At 45.9% G+C, this 19,979-nt stretch overlaps 1 protein-coding gene across 2 annotated transcripts in view; it reads left to right on the plus strand.

Moving 5' to 3' along the window:
* LOC139378610 (carbohydrate sulfotransferase 11-like) overlaps positions 1-13,621 on the plus strand; it is an 81,669-nt gene extending 68,048 nt beyond the window's left edge. Inside the window, exons 3-4 of one of the 2 annotated variants that reach the window (XM_071120932.1) lie at positions 7,497-7,726; positions 8,437-13,621. In XM_071120932.1, the coding sequence (XP_070977033.1) occupies positions 7,497-7,726; positions 8,437-9,061 (855 nt within the window). In that variant the 3' untranslated portion in view covers positions 9,062-13,621. The remainder of the gene's footprint in view (positions 1-7,496; positions 7,727-8,436) is intronic. The other variant, XM_071120931.1, reaches the window with a different exon arrangement.
* The last annotated feature ends 6,358 nt before the right edge of the window (positions 13,622-19,979 follow it).

Raw genomic sequence — 19,979 nt, forward strand, 5'->3', positions numbered from 1 at the left:
CTCGGAGCTCTACAGACAATTCCTTCGATATATAAAATGTGAATGAATCATTGTGATCTTGCGAGACATTGCTTCAGCTTTGATCTAACTTTAATTTGTAATAATAAGTCATGAGTAGGACCATTAGGCTTTAGGGCAACAGATCTTGATGAGTTGGCATTTTAAAGGACACTTCCACTCATTTAGTTTTTGCTTCATTAGTCCATTGTTGACCTAGTCCCAAAATGTTTTGCTTGTTAGCAATCAAGTTTTCAAGATATATAACTTTGAAAATGAAATCATCCCCGGGGCAGAACTGCAGATCTTTCTTCCTTGCCGGCTCGGGATTCAAACCGGCAACCTTTTGGTTACTTGCCCAACGCTCTTATCTGCTAGGTTACCTGACATCATTACCTCCAACTTGGCCCAATTCACATTTCCAATTTCCCACCCTGACATAGGCCTACCAAGATAGAATGGGCCCTGTGTCTCCACCAATAGTAGCTGAATATCCCAAGCAGGGCTATAGCAAATTCCCCAGAGAGGGTCAGGCTCCTTGGGCTATGTGGTGCCACTCAGGTTTGGGTGTCCTTGGCAGAACGGTGTCATGGGGGGGGTCCATGTTGTTTAATGAACATCAAGGCAGACACATCCATTGGCCAAAGTTGTCAAGCCTCCGACGGATACCGAGTCAGTTGTACAGCTGAATGCATTCAATTGAAATGTGTCTTCTGCATTTAACCCTCTGATTCAGAGAGGTGCAGGGGACTGCCTTAATCGACATCCATATCTTCGGCGCCAGTGAGTTAACTGCCTTGCTCAGGGGCAGAACGACAGATTTTTACCTTGTCAGCTCAGGGATTCAATCCAGCAACCTTTTGGTTACTGGCCGAAAGCTCTAACCACTAGGCTAGTCTATAGTTCTTCATCCTTCTTACAATCGACAGAGAAAAGACGGGGAAGAAGCCACCATTTACCTCTAGGCTGCTATACATATTTATTTAGTTTGTCATGGAATTTTAGTTGTAATTAAATATACTTTATTTAGAATGGATCAGAATACATTTTTCAGGGAAAGTTTTACCTGCTCTGTGTATTGTCAAATGTAAAAGAGTGAGGGAGCGTCGCTCCTCCGCACTCCAGCTGCACTGCAATGTGGAGAGCCCGAGAGCAGCTCACACACACAGCAGAATCTGACATTGGGAAATGTACAGCTTGCAGCACGCTGACGTGTTTATCCCTGACCAAAGCAGATGCTTTAGTTGCTTCCAAAATACAATTTAGGAGCAGAGCATGAGAAAATTGAAAATGAAATTCAGACAATGCCTTTGCCAGCTGTGCAGTTCCTCGGCTGTGTCGGAAAATAACTAGTTTTCTATTTTCTGCTCTTTTCACCCTTGGTGGATGTCGCAAAACCAGATTGTTGTATTATTGTGTGAGATTAAATGTAATAGACTCAAGGGGCTTCTTAGCTGTGGATTAGGAGAGAATAGGTGAAAACACACACTGACTGACTGACTGAGTGAGTGAGTTGTAGTAGGATGCTAGTTATTGATTTGATGTCAATCAGATTATTCAGTTATGTATTGACCCATACAGTAGGCCATCCATCCAGACATGTGACTGAGCCCGACCTGGTCGATAACATGATCCAGTCTGTTATGTACCAAACTGTTCTTGGGGACCTTCAACGCTACAGGCCTTTTTTTGGTACCCTTCCCCAGATCTGTGTCTCGACACAATCCTGTCTCGGAGCTCTACGGACAATTCCTTCAACCTCATTGCTTGGTTTCTGCTCTGACATGCACTGTTAACTGTGGGACCTTATATAGACAGGTGTGTGCCTTTCCAAATCATGTCCAATACATTGAATTTACCACAGGTGGACTCCAATCAAGTTGTAGAAACATCTCAAGGGTGATCAATGACATTGTTTTAAGCCCAAATGGACGACAGAGACTGACAGTAAATGCAGTGAGAGAGAGAGTGTGTGTGTGTCAGCCAGCCAAGCAGTTACCCTGCCAACTGCGTTCCTTCTATTCTGGGGCTCGGGCACAAAATGGCTGCCTTCACTCACAGGATGTACATTACATCTGCCTTGAGACTGGGGGGGAGGCAGACTGCCGTCACTGACACACACACACACACACACTTGAGATGCATGTCTATGGGTGTAGACGGTGCGGGAGCAGTTTTTGTAAATGACGTCATAATTTACTCAAAGTTTGTACCGACAGACTGATTAGCCTGTCATTACAGCATGTGCTTAAAATGCATCCTCCAATTGCAACGTTTGCCTATGCACACTCATATTTACTCAAGAAAATGTTCCTTTTTTAATACCCTCAAACATCCAATTCAGAAGAGGCTACCTAAAGTCAAAATAGGCCACCATCATTGTCAATCGTTAATGATTATTCTTCACGTTTTCACGTCAAAACTGCATCTCCAAGTCAGTCATTTGATTGATCTCAATCAGTTTCATGGGAATATGATTTTAGATCTTCTTGAATGAATGTTTGGTGAGAGAATCAGAACAGGTGGTGTCAAACTATTAGTCTTTCTTGTATTTTGTTTTAATGAAAGCATATATCCTGCGCTCCAAGCATACTTCCAAAATTGTGGCAAAATGGCTTCAGGACAACAAAGTCAAGGTATTGGAGTGGCCATCACAAAGCCCTGACCTCAATCCTATAGAAAATCTGTGGGCAGAACTGAAAAAGCGTGTGCGAGCAAGGAGGGTCAAACGTTTTGGGTAGCCTTCTACAAGCTTCCCACAATAAGTTGGGTGAATTTTGGCCCGTTCCTCCTGACAGAGCTGACTCGGTTACACCAGCTCTGTCAGGAGGAACGGGCCAAAATTCACCCAACTTATTGTGGGAAGCTTGTAGAAGGCTACCCAAAACGTTTGACCCAAGTTAAACAATTTAAAGGCAAATACTAATTGAATGTATGTAAACTTCTGACCCACTGGGAATGTGATGAAAGAAATAATAGCTGAAATAAATCATTCTCTCTACTATTATTCTGACATTTCACATTCTTACAATAAAGTGGTGATCCTAACTGAGCTAAGGCAGGGAATTTTTACTAGGATTAAATGTCAGAAATGGTGAAAAACTGAGTTTAAATGTATTTGGCTAAGGTGTATGTAAACTTTCGACTTCAACTGTATCCTATATTTGCTCTAAAACAGAGTGAATCAAGTTGTACTGTATCCATGTAGGCCGCCAGCCTTTAGTCTCTCCCTCCCCTCCTCCCCTCCCCTCTAGTACGCCACCTGTGCCTATAAAGAGTTTGTGTCGTTAGTGTTTGCAACCATCAGCAGAACTGCAGTGGGCTATTTATTATAGCTTTGCTGTGCAGAAGGGGAGCAATCGCATATTTCAACATCATAACAAACCTCAGTAAGACTGTTAAGCCGTGACAGAAAGTCAATTATGAAATGAAACATGGGAAACGCATATATTAATAACTCCTTATTACTCACACATTTCACTAACAAAAGTGCCGTTCCAGGAGAGAACTCTTTCTGAGAATACAAAAACACACAGTCCCTTGGCTCATCACCGAAAGCTAGCTTGACGTGTGGAAATGTGACAGGCTTGACTTGATATTAGCCTATTCATACATCTGGGAATAAATGGACTCATGGAGTCAGGGAGGGACATGCTGATTTTTAGCAAACTGGAAATGCTGCTGCAGACACATGCACAGACGGACACTCGTGTGGTTTGAGGGTTTTGTGTCGGTTGTACTACTCTGAGAACTACAGACACTATCAGACGTGCTGGTGTTTTTGATTGACAGCTCGCCCTGAGGGAATGGAACAAGAGATGCCGTCGGAGACTGCAGACCTCACGCACACAGACACTCAATCGACCAGGACTTTGTTGTAGTTACAGAAGAAGTGCTGATCTGATACGACGGTTTGAGAAACCACTCGACGACAGAGAGGGAGAGACCGTCAAAGAGCGATGTGCTCATCCAGATACCTAGGAAGACTTTTTCTAACACAGGCAAGGAGAGAAGCGCTGTGCTCATGTACTTACCATTACGCAGACCGAATGCCTGCGTTGTTACTCCAACAGTGTGTTGCTGTAGGTTGAGACTCAAAGACAGACTTGGATAGTGTCTGTTCTCCCATAGGAACAGCATGGCAGAATCACTTAGGGCCTGTGAGTTCTGACTTCCATCTCTGCTATGGAGAGACACATCTCTGATATCCTTTTCTATCTCTCCATCCTCCCATCATTACCACCACATAAGAGCTTCCCTCGCTCCTCAGATAGGAGAGGAGATGAAACGACAGGAAGTTAACTATCCAACGGGAAGAGGGAGACATGGCAAGATTCTCTCTCTCTCTCCTCTGTCACTCTGTTAATTATAGTGCTTGTTACCCACTGAGAGAGATGGAGAGATTCATGAAGTTCTGCTCAGTGTGATCTAGGGCCTTTATAGCCCTGCGAGGAGCCAAAGTGAACATTCCACGTAACAAGGAGCTGGTATTCACAGTGTCTCTCCCAGTCAGCTTTGATGTGATGTGGCATGACAATGGAGTAATGGAGATAAGACAAAGAAAAAGAGGGGGAGAAAAAAGATGATGGGGAAGAGGAGGAGGAGGGTGTCACTTTTTTTTCCCCTCCGACTCGTTCATTATCAAGCATCACTCGTTTGTTCAGTCGCTCGCTCGGGCCTCTCAAACTAATTTGCTGAGAAGTGAAGTTGACATGTCGAGAGATAGAGAGGGAGAGAGGAGGGAGAGAGATGGGAGAGAGATGGGAGAGAGATGGGAGGGAGATGGGAGGGAGATGGGAGAGAGATGACAGAGAAAGATACAGCAGAAAGACAAAGGGAACTTAGTATGCTTTGTTAAACTAGCTCAGCCCTGTCTCACTGCTGTGTATGGCTGTAGCTCAGTCCTGTCTCACTGCTGTGTATGGCTGTAGCTCAGTCCTGTCTCTCTGATGTGTATGGGTAAAGATCAGTCCTGTCTCTCTGATGTGTATGGCTGTAGCTCAGTCCTGTCTCTCTGCTGTGTATGGCTGTAGCTCAGTCCTGTCTCTCTGATGTGTATGGCTGTAGCTCAGTCCTGTCTCTCTGATGTGTATGGGTAAAGATCAGTCCTGTCTCTCTGATGTGTATGGCTGTAGCTCAGTCCTGTCTCACTGCTGTGTATGGCTGTAGCTCAGTCCTGTCTCACTGCTGTGTATGGCTGTAGCTCAGTCCTGTCTCTCTGATGTGTATGGGTAAAGATCAGTCCTGTCTCTCTGATGTGTATGGCTGTAGCTCAGTCCTGTCTCTCTGCTGTGTATGGCTGTAGCTCAGTCCTGTCTCTCTGATGTGTATGGCTGTAGCTCAGTCCTGTCTCTCTGATGTGTATGGGTAAAGATCAGTCCTGTCTCTCTGATGTGTATGGCTGTAGCTCAGCCCTGTCTCTCTGCTGTGTATGGCTGTAGCTCAGTCCTGTCTCTCTGATGTGTATGGCTGTAGCTCAGCCCTGTCTCTCTGATGTGTATGGCTGTAGCTCAGTCCTGTCTCTCTGATGTGTATGGCTGTAGCTCAGCCCTGTCTATCTGATGTGTATGGCTGTAGCTCTGTCCTGTCTCTCTGATGTGTATGGCTGTAGCTCAGTCCTGTCTCTCTGATGTGTATGGCTGTAGCTCAGCCCTGTCTCTCTGATGTGTATGGCTGTAGCTCTGTCCTGTCTCTCTGATGTGTATGGCTGTAGCTCAGTCTTGTCTCTCTGATGTGTATGGCTGTAGCTCAGCCCTGTCTCTCTGATGTGTATGGCTGTAGCTCAGTCCTGTCTCTCTGATGTGTATGGCTGTAGCTCAGTCCTGTCTCTCTGATGTGTATGGCTATAGCTCAGCCCTGTCTCTCTGATGTGTATGGGTAAAGTTCAGTCCTGTCTCTCTGATGTGTATGGCTGTAGCTCAGCCCTGTCTCTCTGATGTGTATGGGTAAAGTTCAGTCCTGTCTCTCTGATGTGTATGGCTGTAGTTCAGTCCTGTCTCTCTGATGTGTATGGCTGTAGTTCAGTCCTGTCTCTCTGATGTGTATGGCTGTAGCTCAGCCCTGTCTCTCTGATGTGTATGGCTGTAGCTCAGCCCTGTCTCTCTGATGTGTATGGGTAAAGTTCAGTCCTGTCTCTCTGATGTGTATGGCTGTAGCTCAGCCCTGTCTCTCTGATGTGTATGGGTAAAGCTCAGTCCTGTCTCTCTGATGTGTATGGCTGTAGCTCAGTCCTGTCTCTCTGATGTGTATGGGTAAAACTCAGTCCTGTCTCTCTGATGTGTATGGCTGTAGCTCAGTCCTGTCTCTCTGCTGTGTATGGCTGTAGCTCAGTCCTGTCTCTCTGATGTGTATGGGTAAAGCTAAGTCCTGTCTCTCTGATGTGTATGGCTGTAGCTCATCCCTGTCTCTCTGATGTGTATGGCTGTAGTTCAGTCCTGTCTCTCTGCTGTGTATGGCTGTAGCTCAGTCCTGTCTCTCTGATGTGTATGGCTGTAGCTCAGCCCTGTCTCTCTGATGTGTATGGCTGTAGCTCAGTCCAGTACAGTACCACAGTACAGTACCTGTTCATACCTGTGTTTAGGACAGGAACTCAGATAAAGACATAGAGTGCGTCTGAAATATCACCCTATTTCCTATAGTGCACTACTTTGGGGCCCAGGGCCTGGTCAAAAGTAGTGCGCTATATAGGGATTATGATGCAATTTTTAGATGCACAATAGACTTCACCCGTGGGACCATAACAGCAGGAGTAGTAATATCTCAGCCTTGATGTTTCAGTGACTCATGACCATCAGTCTCTGATTACCTCTTAAAGGGAATGGGTTTTACTTAAAGGCTAATGGACTGTGACGTGAAGCATAACAATCATAACCCCACAGTCTGCTCTTTGAGCTTTATGTTTGATCATATCCACATTATCTCTCCAATGGCTAATTGATCTTAACTGGCAGAACCAGTCTCACAGTTATATTTAGGTGTACAAAGCATGATTTGTTCACGTTTACTCAGATGCCATATACTGTATATACGTGTCACTTGATAAATGGTTAATGGAGGGGTTCAAGTACTAACACAAGGCTTTTAGTTTGGTTAAGTGCTGAGAGCACGGAGGTGGTCCCAGACATGAGTTATTTTAGCAACCCTCCTCAAAGGCCTAGCCCTATTCTCTACTCTCTGGTATGGCATACAGCTGTGGCACTGACTGGCTGTCGTGCTGTGTGTGCACGTGCGTGTGTCTGAGAATGTGGAGCGACACAGGACACGATCTGATCGATTTAGAGTCCCCGGGGAAACACTTCCTCCTCTCCACTTTCCACGATTCCCTCCCTTCTTCGCCCATCCTTCTTTCTTTACACTGAAATGTGTGGATCAAGTGAGCTACTGTTGAATGAAATGGGAACTATGCATATTGTGCTGGTCAGCTCCCCATAGATCATCATTTGTATTCCAGAAGATGAATATATCTCTCTCTTTCTTCTTCTTCTCTCTCTCTCCCCCAGTCGGAGTTCTCCAGTGCCGCCATCCTCCACCAGGGGAGGAGAGACCAGGTAGCAGAGTCATGTCGGGCCCAGAGTGCATCCAGCCGCAAGCGCCGGGTCCTGACCCCTGGTGACCTCAAACACCTGGTGGTGGATGAGGAGCATGAGCTCATCTACTGCTATGTCCCCAAGGTGGCCTGTACCAACTGGAAACGCGTCATGATGGTCCTCACGGGACACGGCAAGTACAGGTCAGTAGCACAGGAAACTACTATTGAGATTTGAGATAACATGCAAGACACATTTTCTGAAAGGAACACAATAAATAAACGATTAAAGTATTATTTTATAATACTAGTACTGATACGACTACGCTGTCACATAACATCCTAATATTGAGTTGCATCTCCCCCTTCTGCCCTCAGAACAGTTCATTGGGGCATAGACTCTACAAGGTGTTGAAAGCGTTCCACAGGGATGCTGCCCCATGTTGACTCCAATGCTTCCCACAGTTGTGTCAAGTTGACTGGATGTCCTTTGGGTGGTGGACCATTCTTGATACACAAGGGAAACTGTTGAGCGTGAAAAACCCAGCAGCGTTGCAGTTCTTGACACAAACCGGTGCACCTGGCACCTACTACCATACCCCGTTCAAAGGCACTTAAATATGTTGTCTTGCCCATTCACCCTCTGAATGACAAACAGACACAATCCATGTCTCAATTGTCTCAAGGCTTAAAAATCCTTCTTTAACAAGGGACATCAAAGAGGGATCATAGATTTCACCTGGATTCACCTGGTCAGTCTGTCATAGAAAAAGCAGATGTTCCTAATGTTTTCCATACTCAGTGTTTATAACTGCTGTTTCCATGACTACCTCTCTTACTACACATGAGATACTCTTCATTGTTTGTGTTGTTTTTATCCTGTTCCTCATGGTCTTTATTTCTCTCCATCCCAGTGACCCTATGGAGATCCCTTCCAACGAGGCCCACGTCCCGTCCAACCTGAAATATCTGAACCAGTACAGCATTGCTGAGATCAACCACCGCCTCAAGAGCTACCTCAAGTTCCTGTTTGTCCGGGAGCCCTTCGAGAGGCTCGTCTCCGCTTACCGCAACAAGTTCACCCTCAAGTACAACTCCTCCTTCCACCGCCGCTTCGGCACCAAGATCGTCCGCCGCTACCGCAAGGACGCCACGCAGGAGGCGCTGCTCAACGGCGCCGACGTCAAGTTCCGGGAGTTCGCCGAGTATCTTGTCGACCCGGCCACGCAACGCGACGGCCCGCTCAACGAGCACTGGCAGACGGTGTACCAGCTGTGCCACCCCTGTCACATCCACTATGACCTGGTGGGCAAGTACGAAACCCTGGAGGAAGACGCCAAGTACGTTCTGCGGCTGGCGGGGGTGGGCGAGTCGCTGCGCTTCCCGACCTACGCCAAGTCCACCCGCACCACAGACAGCATGACGGCCCAGTTCTTCAGCAACATCAGCTCCCAGCAGCACAGCCAGCTCTTCCAGCTGTATAAACTGGACTTCCTCATGTTCAACTACTCCACGCCAAGCTATCTGCGACTGGACTAACGACTAGAGGACCAGGACTTGACTAGCCAGTTGGGACTCTGGGCACGATCCACTTTTAATAAGAGAAGAAAAAAATAACTGAGAGAGAGGAGAATGGATATTTTTGCGAAAGCTTTATTCAAAAACTGTTGTCACTGTTTCTGGGGGTGAATAGGAAGGGCTGAGGTGAATGGGAGGGATAGAGATTGAGGAAAGGTGCTGGATCCGATTTGATGTGAAAGAGTCTTTGTTATCCAATCAGCATTGTCCTGAAGGTAATAAAGGAGGAAGGAGAGATCCTATACCATGAGAATGCATGGTTCGGGTGGAGCTGATGTCAGAGGATTTCTAAGAGGGGAAATAGAAGAGAGAAGCAGGGCTCTTGGAGAGTGGTCAATGTGTGTTATGTATGTAAATGAGTTGGGACTCTTGACCAATTAGGCTGCTTTGGATTTTGCACAGCAAATGGTGACCTCGCATGCACGCGCCCCAAAGCATCATGGGAGCTGAGCTTATTTTATAATGAACAATAACGAAACTCCGTCAAATTGTAAAACACGTCCATGTCCTTCAGTGTGCTGTATCCTGGGTGTGTTTGATAGCACCCACCAATTATACATTTGATAAGTATACTGGCTCTTGGCTCCACCTCAAGCCCTCCTCATTATAGCTGTCTATTGACTCTAAAGACCTCTAGAACCATCAGGTGTAAACAGTGGAGGTACAATTTACAGCCAACTGCTCTAAAGTAGTAGCTATGCTGTCAAGATCGCCATCGTCATAGGTGAAAAGAACTCCTGAGGTTTGCCAGGTGAGGCCTCAGACTCCCACAGCAGGATCTGAAACGGCGGCCTTTTTAGAAAGATGCTGAGCACCCTCAAGGCTTTAAGCCACAGGAAGTGGTCAGAAGGAGAAAAGAAGTGCCGTTGTGAATGGGTTTACCGGATGTGATTGACAGGTGTTAGGGGCCTCCCACTGACCCAGAGAAGAACTGAAGAAGAGATGGCTCGTGTGGCTGTGAAAGGGTTTAAGGGACAGGATCTCATAACCCCGCCCACGCCACGCCCTTAAAACAGGGAGGGCCATAACCCCGCACACGGGCAATAACCCCCTCCCTCTGCTTCGACGACCAATCATGTATTTTAGCAAATTAAGTCTTTTTTTTTTATGTCTTCGTTTTATTGTCTTATGAAAACATTGCTGCGAGCAGCAATAAAAAAATATTATTTAAACTGCTTTTACTGCCGGGGGGTGGGTGGGGGGGGGAGAGGAAGATTTTAATATTTGTTTTCTTGGCAGATGAACGTTTCAGTAGATTTTTAAAGATAACATTGTTTTTATGAGTTTTGTTTCTCATGTTTTTTTGTCCTGAGTTGCCTCCGGTACACTGTTAATGATAACATTTTAATTGTCTTCCTTTTTTACCAAGGGTGTACAATGTAGTGAAGTCTGTGGCTTTGGTTTCTCTGTGTGAGAGCTGGGACTTCCCATGGGATTTAGAGTTATTCCCTCTCTCCCCCTTAGTCAACTGAGTCTGGTGCCAAAGGGTTGGAACACTGCCAATGGCAGAAAGGGACTGAGTCAAATCAACTCTTATCAGTACTTTTCACTACATCCAATAATTTACAAAAATGAAAACATAAACTACAGCATGAGAAAAGTATTCCACATACATATCTACATCGCAGGCTACTGCTCAGAATCAGAAACAAGAGCAGTGGTTGCCTTGATAATGATCGATAATGGAACCGTCTACCTTTGAGTCTGGCGGTGAAAGTCAGGTCTGTGTTCGCCCTCAGGTGAAAGTGCGGTGTCTAATCATTACTCTGTGTAGTCTATGGGATCGCAGAGAGTCGTATACACAGTGCAGTGTCTAATCATTACTCTGTGTAGTCTATGGGATCGCAGAGAGTCGTATACACAGTGCAGGAGTGGGCGACGGAGGGTGAGAGAAGACAACTTAATTAGCCAAGCTGGGAGGGAGGGAGTCCTCTTTATTCTTTACACCCCTTTGTCATTCTTCCTCCACTCAGACTTCAAAGAGAGAGGGACGTTTATGGGGAAAGTTGTGTATTTTTATATTGCTAGGTCTGAGCAGAAGTAACAGCTGCACAGAAATGATTCACTTCTATATTCATCTGTCCCTCTGACTGTTAGTTTAGACAGGCGGGGTGACTAATGACAAGCACACCTCATTCTGTCATAGCTTCTAAAATATTGGTGGCAGTTGTGTATGCTTGCATGTGTGTGTCGTTATAATTAGCAACTGGTTTGGAGGAACAAGGTCCTCCACATCTGGCTCTGATAAAGAGGAAGGCTGCTGGTTTGGAGGAACAAGGCCCTCCACATCTGGCTCTGATAAAGAGGAAGGCTACTGGTTTGGCCTACATCTCCGACTCCATCCACTTACAGAAACAATGGGAGCATTCTGAGCTCTCCCTCTCTCTCTCTCACACACACACACACACACACACACACACACACACACACACACACACACACACAGAGATATTGATGCCACGCAGCCCCTTACTCAGCAGCTGTACTCTAGTGAGGGTTGGTAAGTGAGGTACGGAGGGAGAGGGGGGTTTGGTTGGGTATGGACACATTTAAAACACCACACACTCAGCTTATCTCTAACTGCCTATTTAGCCTCAAATGAGACACTTTACCCAAAGGCTTTATGGAGAAACTGTTATGGAGTCCTCTCCTGTGCTCTCCTCTTGACTCCAACCTCTCCCAAAACAGCCCCATATAAAAACAGAAGTGGGTTTTTGGACAGTGTCAGTGATCCCTACCCTCGCAACAGGAAAAGGACTGGCTTCTTATACAAACAGAGCTGTTAAAATCCCACAGAGGCCCAGCCTAACGACCCCTGTGGAAATACTGACCTGATTCAAACATGTTTTATTCTCCACTCTTATTCCATATCCTCGCTCACTCTACCTACAAATCCACCTGAATCCAATTCTGACATGTCCATTTAGTGTTCTTGTGCTGTATAAGTATTTATTGACGAGTGTACGGGTATATTTATGTTGTTGGAGAACGACGTCTATTGTTGGACTGAATTACATATTTACTGGGTTGCTAAATGCAGAAGCACAGGAAGTGCACACTCCTCTGCACATACGTAAACATATCCACTCTGGGGCCGGGGGTTTCTAGCCAGAGATAAGCATGAATAGTTTATCTTTCTGTCTGAGATATTCTTATTCAATCAGTATCTGTGCAACAGTAAAAACATCCCCATAATGCCCATGGAACTTCCTTTGTGTTACACATAAAAGGGTCCCCATGATGTTTCCTGCTGTCACAAATTAGCCCTTTGGTACCAACTCTCAGACCATGAGGCTTTTCAGAAATGTTCAAAATATTGCCAACTGTTGAAATCTCTGGAAGGTGGTTAGAGAAGATCTCCCACTAAACTGCACAGAAACCAAAGCCTGGCATGGTAATAGAGCTCTTTTATTTTCCTTTTCCCTGTCTTAATTATGTCTTTCTGTTGTTCTGTTGTATTCCTCTGTCAGCAACACTCCACAGCAGCTTCCACACTTTTCATTGACCTCATAGAAATATAACATATAGATAGAACACAGTTTATGATTATGTCCAATCCATTCTATGTTTGCCTCCTGCATAGCCTACAGTACATGACCACAGGGCACTTCGGTCACCACAGACAGTACCTTTTATACGGTCACCACAGACAGTACCTTAAAGGGTCACCACAGACAGAGTCAATGGGTGCTGAAATGATCTGTGCCTTTTCATTCCTCTCATTGGAGCACATTACTGTCATCTGATTGGTCAGTCCACACACACACACACCCCCTCTTCAATTGTCAGATTCAAGTTGAAAAACAGCATCCCACACACTAACACAGTCATATCACCTGTAGCGAGACTCATGTGACCACATCAAGAGGCTATGCAAATAGAGGGTTTTTGAAACGCTTGCTCTGCTCAGATCTTCCCTCTTCTCCTAAGCCAGATACTGGATGGTTTTCTGTGGCTCTGTGTTGCTCAGAGGTTGTACGTACACCCTTCAAAACCACACCTCAACCCTCAGATCTCTGTGTGCTGGTTTCAGTGTTCTCATCCGTTGCCAAATAGTGAGTGTGTTGAGCTGTGTTCACTTAAACCAATGTTGAGAGTCTAGGCCGGCTCCTCTGCTGTCAGATGCCATGTCATCAGCCAGTGTGTGTGTCGGAGAGGTCACAATGTGCTGTACCAACGAGTGTGTATCTGAGCTGTATGTGTGTATTGGAAAGGTCGCTCTGTACTGTACCTGCGAGCAACTTAAGAGTAACTCGAGGAACTCACTCAAACAGGCTACGTTGCATTTATTTATTCATTCCCCAACGACTACTCATAACATTCCTCCTGGCGGTCTCCATGGCAACACACCTGGACTTTTCTCACGGGGCAGACTGTCGGTTCATCATCAAGGCCCTCTCACCAGAAACATGAATAATTGAATATATCGACTGCAGGTAGTGGGAGAGGAGTTGTGATTCCCCAGCAGTGTTCCATGGTTCATTCTGTCTGATGTTTTCACAATAAAATGCCTCAAACAAACCCAGATGCCCCGGACAAATGTGTTTTTTCCACTGTGTGAACACAGACACAACAAACACACAACATTCTATATATCAAAACGCTAATCACGCATACATATTTGTCACATTATCACTCGCTGCCCAGTGGTTCCATGGGTATTCTCTGGTTGGCATGGATATTGTCTCGTCAACCCATGGGCACCCCATGCCACCTGATGATTCCAAAACATGCCATCTGTTTTGTTTGTGAAAAGCCTGCACATGCCGGTCTGCCAAAACAATTTCCCGCGTTTCCATGGTTACTGAGACATTCTTGTGCTCCATGAAGAATATTCATGTGGTATGTATAACGTACACGCTGTCACGTGTGGTCCACATTGGTAGCTGCTGCTATCTGCGGAGGAACTGAAGTGGAGACGAAAACAAAAGCTCAATCTCCTGTACGAAGAGAATGACCATACATGTGAATCAGATGGTGGTCCGATGGTAAGTCGCTGACTCAAAACCAAGAGGTTGTGGGTTCAAACCTAACTTCGTGTATGTTTCTGCAACTCTCAAAGTCAAATATGCAAAGACAATGGTAAGAAGTGTGAAGGAGCTGTGTCTCTCTGGCGTGGGGATCTTGAGCCATAAATCTAATCAAATGTTATTTGTCACATGCGCCGAATACAACAGGTGTAGTAGACCTTACAGTGAAATGCTTACTTACAAGCCCTTAACCAACAATGCAGTTAAGAAAAAAAGTGTTAAGTAAAAAAATAGAAAATAAAAGTAACAAATAAACAGCAGCAGTAAAATAACAATAGAAAGGCTACAGTATATACAGGGGGTACCGGTACAGAGTCAATGTGGAGGCTATATACAGGGGGTACCGGTACAGAGTCAATGTGGAGGCTATATACAGGGGGTACCGGTACAGAGTCAATGTGGAGGCTATATACAGGGGGTACCGGTACAGAGTCAATGTGGAGGCTATATACAGGGGGTACCGAGTTAGCTGAGGTAATATGTACATGTAGGTGTAGTTAAAGTGACTATGCATAGATAATAAACAGAAAGCAGCAGCAGCGTAAAAGAGGGGTCTGGGTAGCCCTTTGATTAGCTGTTCAGGAGTCTTACGGCTTGGGGGTAGAAGCTGTTAAGCCTTTTGGACCTAAACTTTGCATTCCGGTACTGCTTGCTGTGCGGTAGCAGAGAGAACAGGGTGGCTGGAGTCCTTGACAATTTTTAGGGCCTTCCTCTGACACCGCCTGGTATAGAGGTCCTGGATTGCAGGAAGCTTGGCTCCAGTGATGTACTGGGCCGCACGCACTACCCTCTGTAGTGCCTTGCGGACGGAGGCTGAGCAGTTGCCGTACCAGGCAGTGATGCAACCAGTTCTCGATGGTGCAGCTGTAGGATCTGAGGACCAATGCCAAATCTTTTCAGTCTCTTGAGGGGGAATAGGATTTGTTGTGCCCTCTCCATCCACATCGACAGGAAAGCTGTGGAGAAGGTGAAAACGGACAAACTGAAGTGGTCCACCCACACAGACAGAGTGGTGAAGGTGGCGCAACAGCGCCTCTTCAACCTCAGGAGGCTGAAGAAATTTGGCTCGTCACCTAAGACACTCACAAACATTTACAGATGCACAATCAAGAGCATCCTGTCTGGCTGTATCACCCACCGCCTGGTATGGCAACTGCAATGCCCTTAACTGCAAGGCTCTCCAGAGGGTAGTGCAGAATGCACAACGCATCACCGGTCAAAAACATCATCAAGGAAAACAACCACCCGAGCCACTGCCTGTTCACCCTGCTATTATCCAGAAGGCGAGGTCAGTACAGGCGCATCAAAGCTGGGACCGAGAGATTGAAAAACAGCTTCTATCTCAAGGCCATCAGAATGTTAAACAGCCACCACTAGCACAGAGGCTGCTGCCAACATACAGACTCAAATCTCTGGCCACTTAAATAAATTGATTTAATAAGGTATCACCAGTCACTCTAAATAACGCCACTTTAATAATGTTTACATATCCTACATTACTCATCTCATATGTTTAATACTGTGTTCTATACCATCTACTGCATCTTGTCTATGCCGCACAGCCATCGCTCATCCATATATTTATATGTACATATTCTTATTCATCCCTTCACATGTGTGAATAAGGTAGTTGTAAATTTGTTAATTCGTTTTTAGATATTACTGCATTGTCGGAACTAGAAGCACAAGCATTTCGCTACACTCGCATTAACATCTGCTAACCCTGTGTATGTGACCAATAAAATGTGATTTGAGTCACGAGTGTCTTAGTGTGTTTGACCATGATAGTTTGTTGGTGATGTGTACACCAAGGAACTTGAAGCTCTCAACCTGTTCCACTACAGCCCGGTCGATGAGAATAGGGGCGTGCTCGGTCCTCATTTTCCTGTTGTCGACAATCATCTCCTTTGTCTTGATCACGTTGAGGGAGAGGTTGTTGTCCTGGCACCACACGGCCAGGTCTCCGACCTCCCTATAGGCAGTCTCATCAATGTTGTTGTGTCATCGGCAAACTTGGTGTTGGAGTCGGTTTAAACGCAGGTGCTGTGTGGTTGCCTTCTGAGGAGTTACGGCCACTTGAGGAAGTGGGTGATTTGAAGGCAGTGTACATTCCTGGGGTGCAATTCCAGAACAGCAAAGAGCAACAGTCATGGATAAAATCTCCTGGAAAAAGCAGACAGTTTTCCCAGGAGATTTCATCTACGACTGCTGCTTTTTGCAGGAGAGGGAACCCCAGCTATTTATCCCATGACACCTACTAGCCTTCCAACCATTACGGTGTGTCAACACAACCACACTCAAGAGCCGAGCCTGGGATTGAACCCTGTGTACTAGAGGCGAGATCGTTACCTGGAGAGCCAGTGGCTCTTTCACACTCAGAACACTTATCTATGTAAATTTGTCATGAAGAAATAGAAACTAGATAAGGATCTAATGACAGATACATTTGACAAACTGTGAAAGCAGAATTATAACTGGTGTATAGTTGCTGCTATGCTGATGAATCAACCAAATGCTGAGTCACTGAGGCATCTGCTATTTATCGCACCCTGTAGTTCACAAAGGGGACTTTCTCAATGTCAACAGCTTGGTTTGAATCCACCCCAATATGGCCACTTGTTCCAGTGCATGTATACAGCCTGCTCTCTGTGGAAAGGTCCTGATCTCTCTCATTATACAGACATTGTGGTCAGCACAGTGGTTCCTTTCAAGTGGGCACCTTTGAAGAAATGGCCAGGGCCACGGAATCTATAAAAAAAAACTTGAGTTGGAAAGTTCTCATCCCTCTCTCGCCACAGATCAGTCTTTCGTTAATAAAAACACAGTACTGCCTGCTACCACCTTTCTAAACTACATATCAACCTACTCACCCAGAGAACTACAACGCAATACGTTATGCATGAAACTTACTGCCACTGTAAATTCCACCACCTGCTTTTTCCAAGACATGAAATACGTTAATATTCCCATTCTAAAACATCCAGCAACTCTCCACATACAGAGGCCTTTATCCAATCCTGTCAGAAATGCATCCAGCATCTTCCCACAAAGAGGCATTTCTCCACTCCTGTCAGAAATGCATCCAGCATCTCCCCACAAAGAGGCATTTCTCCACTCCTGTCAGAAATATATCCAGCATCTCCCCACAGAGGCATTTCTCCACTCCTGTCAGAAATATATCCAGCATCTCCCCACAGAGGCATTTCTCCACTCCTGTTAGAAATACATCCAGCATCTCCCCACACAGAGGCATTTCTCCACTCCTGTCAGAAATACATCCAGCATCTCCCCACAAAGAGGCATTTCTCCACTCCTGTCAGAAATACATCCAGCATCTCCCCACAGAGGCATTTCTCCACTCCTGTCAGAAATACATCCAGCATCTCCCCACAGAGGCATTTCTCCACTCTGTCAGAAATACATCCAGCATCTCCCCACAAAGAGGCATTTCTCCACTCCTGTTAGAAATACATCCAGCATCTCCCCACACAGAGGCATTTCTCCACTCCTGTCAGAAATACATCCAGCATCTCCCCACAAAGAGGCATTTCTCCACTCCTGTCAGAAATGCATCCAGCATCTCCCCACAAAGAGGCATTTCTCCACTCCTGTCAGAAATATATCCAGCATCTCCCCACAGAGGCATTTCTCCACTCCTGTCAGAAATATATCCAGCATCTCCCCACAGAGGCATTTCTCCACTCCTGTTAGAAATACATCCAGCATCTCCCCACACAGAGGCATTTCTCCACTCCTGTCAGAAATACATCCAGCATCTCCCCACAAAGAGGCATTTCTCCACTCCTGTCAGAAATACATCCAGCATCTCCCCACAGAGGCATTTCTCCACTCCTGTCAGAAATACATCCAGCATCTCCCCACATAGAGGCATTTCTCCACTCTGTCAGAAATACATCCAGCATCTCCCCACAAAGAGGCATTTCTCCACTCCTGTTAGAAATACATCCAGCATCTCCCCACACAGAGGCATTTCTCCACTCCTGTCAGAAATACATCCAGCATCTCCCCACAAAGAGGCATTTCTCCACTCCTGTTAGAAATACATCCAGCATCTCCCCACAAAGAGGCATTTCTCCACTCCTGTTAGAAATACATCCAGCATCTCCCCACAAAGAGGCATTTCTCCACTCCTGTCAGAAATACATCCAGCATCTCCCCACAAAGAGGCATTTCTCCACTCCTGTCAGAAATACATCCAGCATCTCCCCACAAAGAGGCATTTCTCCACTCCTGTCAGAAATACATCCAGCATCTCCCCACATAGAGGCATTTCTCCACTCCTGTCAGAAATATATCCAGCATCTCCCCACAAAGAGGCATTTCTCCACTCCTGTCAGAAATATATCCAGCATCTCCCCACAAAGAGGCATTTCTCCACTCCTGTCAGAAATATATCCAGCATCTCCCCACAAAGAGGCATTTCTCCACTCCTGTCAGAAATATATCCAGCATCTCCCCACATAGAGGCATTTCTCCACTCCTGTCAGAAATATATCCAGCATCTCCCCACAAAGAGGCATTTCTCCACTCCTGTTAGAAATACATCCAGCATCTCCCCACACAGAGGCATTTCTCCACTCCTGTCAGAAATACATCCAGCATCTCCCCACAAAGAGGCATTTCTCCACTCCTGTCAGAAATACATCCAGCATCTCCCCACAGAGGCATTTCTCCACTCCTGTCAGAAATACATCCAGCATCTCCCCACAGAGGCATTTCTCCACTCTGTCAGAAATACATCCAGCATCTCCCCACAAAGAGGCATTTCTCCACTCCTGTTAGAAATACATCCAGCATCTCCCCACACAGAGGCATTTCTCCACTCCTGTCAGAAATACATCCAGCATCTCCCCACAAAGAGGCATTTCTCCACTCCTGTCAGAAATGCATCCAGCATCTCCCCACAAAGAGGCATTTCTCCACTCCTGTCAGAAATATATCCAGCATCTCCCCACAGAGGCATTTCTCCACTCCTGTCAGAAATATATCCAGCATCTCCCCACAGAGGCATTTCTCCACTCCTGTTAGAAATACATCCAGCATCTCCCCACACAGAGGCATTTCTCCACTCCTGTCAGAAATACATCCAGCATCTCCCCACAAAGAGGCATTTCTCCACTCCTGTCAGAAATACATCCAGCATCTCCCCACAAAGAGGCATTTCTCCACTCCTGTTAGAAATACATCCAGCATCTCCCCACACAGAGGCATTTCTCCACTCCTGTCAGAAATACATCCAGCATCTCCCCACAAAGAGGCATTTCTCCACTCCTGTTAGAAATACATCCAGCATCTCCCCACAAAGAGGCATTTCTCCACTCCTGTTAGAAATACATCCAGCATCTCCCCACAAAGAGGCATTTCTCCACTCCTGTCAGAAATACATCCAGCATCTCCCCACAAAGAGGCATTTCTCCACTCCTGTCAGAAATACATCCAGCATCTCCCCACAAAGAGGCATTTCTCCACTCCTGTCAGAAATACATCCAGCATCTCCCCACATAGAGGCATTTCTCCACTCCTGTCAGAAATATATCCAGCATCTCCCCACAAAGAGGCATTTCTCCACTCCTGTCAGAAATACATCCAGCATCTCCCCACAAAGAGGCATTTCTCCACTCCTGTCAGAAATATATCCAGCATCTCCCCACAAAGAGGCATTTCTCCACTCCTGTCAGAAATATATCCAGCATCTCCCCACATAGAGGCATTTCTCCACTCCTGTCAGAAATATATCCAGCATCTCCCCACAAAGAGGCATTTCTCCACTCCTGTTAGAAATACATCCAGCATCTCCCCACACAGAGGCATTTCTCCACTCCTGTCAG

This window comes from Oncorhynchus clarkii, chromosome 21 (genome assembly GCF_045791955.1).
Source record: "Oncorhynchus clarkii lewisi isolate Uvic-CL-2024 chromosome 21, UVic_Ocla_1.0, whole genome shotgun sequence".
NCBI lineage: Eukaryota > Metazoa > Chordata > Actinopteri > Salmoniformes > Salmonidae > Oncorhynchus > Oncorhynchus clarkii.